Raw genomic sequence first — 3,219 nt, forward strand, 5'->3', positions numbered from 1 at the left:
GGGACAATGCTGAACCACAGCTCACACCAATCCCAGCACTGCACCAAGGTGGGAAAAACCAAACTGAAATGTGACCAGAGAGGTTTAAACCCACCAGCTCAGAACATGATGTGTCTGATAATGGATGAAACAAACTGGGAACAGAGGTATTCCTGTGGCATCTAAGGGTGTTTAAGACAGAAAACACCTTGGAAGACATCAAAGAATCATGGAATAGTTTGTGTTGGAAGGGACTTTAAAGATCACCCCATTCCACCCCCTGCCATGGAAAGGGACTCCTTCCACTATCCCTTGGACATTGCAGGGATGGGGAAACACCTCCAGCTGGGGAGGTGGATCACAAGGACTGAAACACTGGCTAAGAGGGGCAAATCAGCAGGAATCAGGTAAAAAGGTACGAATTCTCTCGGTGACAGTTCAGGGTAGAATTCCAGCACCCCCTCTCCTGCTGGAACAGGGGGGAAGCGTGGAGCCTGCACCCCTGAGCCCACAGGCAGTGCCCCCAGACCCACGTGTGGAGAAGTAGATGTAGGCGAAGAGGATGATGTAGGTGGTGACGAGCGGGATGAGCTCGGCGATGCCGATCTCCTCCTTGAAGTGCACGTGGACCACGTTCTCCTCCCGCAGGCTGCAGTTGGGGCTGGGGTGCAGCAGCTTCAGGCGGGAGCGGAGGCTGCTCAGGAACCTGGGGAAGAGCAGCACGTCACTGAGCTGTCCCAAAGAGCTCCAAAGGAACCTCCAGGGAACACGGTTCTCTCCAGGCCTTGCTCCCAAACCTGCTCCTTGCTGGCCCCAACCACCCAGACCTTGATTTCTACAAAGGTTTGCTGGGCAGAACGGCCAAAGCTTTATTTAAAGTCTGGGCCTGTGGAACAGAACCTGCCATGGCCTCAAACACTCCCAGGATTTTCCCAGAATGACAGGATTCTGTGTAAAAATGGCTGATGGAAGGTGCCACACAACGGCCCTCAAGGCTGATCTGGAAGAGCAAGTTTCAACTCCAGAGCTGCCAGTTCCATCCCAGACATCCCTTGGGGAGTTCTGTGCAGCTCCGAGTCCTCACATCCACACCAGTTTGGCCAGCACTGCCAAGGTGTTTTCTCCAGCTGAACCAGTGTTAACTGGAAAGCAAACCAGCGTGTGTAGAAGGAACTGGGTCAAAGCAGAGTCCCCTGGGTGACACAGGAACTGCCCCTGGCAGCTCTGGGTGCTGCACACACGGCTGTGAACAGGGGCTGACAACCCAGACTGTTTTATTTCCATAAAACACAGCAGCTTTCCTCCCAGAGCAGCACCCTCAGAGAGGTGAGGTACCCCAAAGCACAGCACAGCCAAGATCAGAGAGGAGACAGCAGTGCCCAGGGCAGCCTCACCTGGAGTCGTAGCGCTGCAGCCCCAGGGTGACGGTGTAGGACACCACGCGCCGCCGGTTGTACAGGTTGACACCGCTGTACCTGCCAGGCAGCCCGAACAGCAGGTCTGGAGAGACAGACAGACAGACACATCAGGGTACAGCACACACACACACAGACAGACAGACACATCAGGGTACAGCACACACACACACAGACAGACAGACATATCAGGGTACAGCACACACACACACAGACAGACAGACACATCAGGGTACAGCACACACACACACAGACAGACAGACACATCAGGGTACAGCACACACACAGACAGACACATCAGGGTGTGCACAGGTGTCTGCACACACACACACACAGGGTGTGTCACACACACACAGTGCACACACACACAGTGCACACACACACAGTGCACACACACACACACAGAGACACACAGACACACACCAGGGGTACACCACACACACACACACACACAGGGTGTGTCACACACATAGTGCACACACACACACCAGGGGTACACCACACACACACACACACACACACACACACACCCCCCAGGGGTATAGCTGTTATCCTGTAGGATATCCCACACAGACCCCATGGACAGGGTCACACCAGCCAGCTCACGCTTCCCATGCTCAAAAACAACCTTTAGAGCAAACTTCCTCGGTGGTTACACCCCCTCTGCACACCTGTAGTACAGCACATTGTACTCTCCAACAACTCTCCAGTTCCTTTAAAAGCAAAGGCTTCAGCCTGTGTTTAATGCAGCATTCCCTCTGGCACTATGGAACCACTAACGATCCCACACGTGCTCACAGGGGTTTGTCTCTATAATTAAGAGATAAAAATGCTTTTGTGATATTCATTGTCAGCTTGGGCTGTGTGCAGGGAATCGGAGCACACAGGGGAGAGGGGTGAATGCTGATTTATCTGTGACAATGAGCAGCCTCTGTGTGTGGCAGAGGGAAAAGCCAGGCTGGAGCACGTGTAGAGTGACAGGAACAAAACCCTGCTATTTTTACCTGCAGAAAGAAGCCTGGCTGAGTGATCTGCTCACTTCTCACAAACACACATATAAAATGAGAGACAACAAGGACTGGGCAGCTCTGGCTGCTGTGAATGACAAAACGCTGCCCCAGTGGGCACCACCAGCAATCCAGGTGTTGGATTAGTGAGGATGGAATAACAGTGAAGCTGTAGGCAGCTCTTTGAGAGCTCCCCTGGCTCTGCAGCCCCTCACCTTTGAGCGTGGCTGATGTCTGCAGGGTCTTTGGCTCATGCTGGTGGATGGTTTTGATGATATCTGGGTCGGCATTGAAGCGCTCGCGGTCGTTCTGCCAGAAGTTGCCCGGGGACAGCAGCAGGCAGCCGTGCTCCGGGAGCAGATTCCTCAGCTTCCTGAGCCCGGGCAGCAGGTCTGTCACCTGCAGACAGAGCTCCTCCAGGCTCCTCACCCCCGAGCTGCAAGGCAAACACAGGGCTGGGCGATGGAAGCCAGGTGAAGGCAAAGCTGGTGGAGGAGCGTCCCTCGTGCAGCAGGCGTGCTGCTCGTGCTCCTCACAGCTGGGAACAGAACAGCTCTCCCTGGCACTGTGAGCAGGCTCCAGAACCCCACCCTCACTCCTGACCCCTCAGCTCAGTCCTCAGCCATCCCTGGTACCACACCTGACAGAGAAACCCTCTGCACTTCTTCCACACCTCAAACCCCTCTGCACACACACAAGGATGTTTTACAGGAACCCTGCTCACCCTTCCTGACGTGGATCCTTTGGGGTGCACTCCAGAATGAGCCAGCACTCACTGCCTGCACCCGGGGCTGTTCTCCCAGTTCCTCTCAACTCTG

The 3,219-nt window shown here is 54.6% G+C and overlaps 1 protein-coding gene across 4 annotated transcripts in view; it reads right to left on the reverse strand.

The window, feature by feature from the left end:
- SCAP (SREBF chaperone) overlaps positions 1 to 3,219 on the reverse strand; it is a 50,065-nt gene that overhangs the window by 16,730 nt on the left and 30,116 nt on the right. For all 4 annotated transcript variants that reach the window (XM_015616224.1, XM_015616226.1, XM_015616223.1 and 1 more), the window contains exons 5-7: positions 2,617 to 2,837; positions 1,374 to 1,479; positions 513 to 685 (exon numbers count right to left, since the gene is read on the reverse strand). In XM_015616224.1, coding sequence (XP_015471710.1) covers positions 513 to 685; positions 1,374 to 1,479; positions 2,617 to 2,837 — 500 coding nt within the window. The remainder of the gene's footprint in view (positions 1 to 512; positions 686 to 1,373; positions 1,480 to 2,616; positions 2,838 to 3,219) is intronic.

This window comes from Parus major, unplaced genomic scaffold, assembly GCF_001522545.3.
Source record: "Parus major isolate Abel unplaced genomic scaffold, Parus_major1.1 Scaffold378, whole genome shotgun sequence".
NCBI classification, from domain to species: domain Eukaryota; kingdom Metazoa; phylum Chordata; class Aves; order Passeriformes; family Paridae; genus Parus; species Parus major.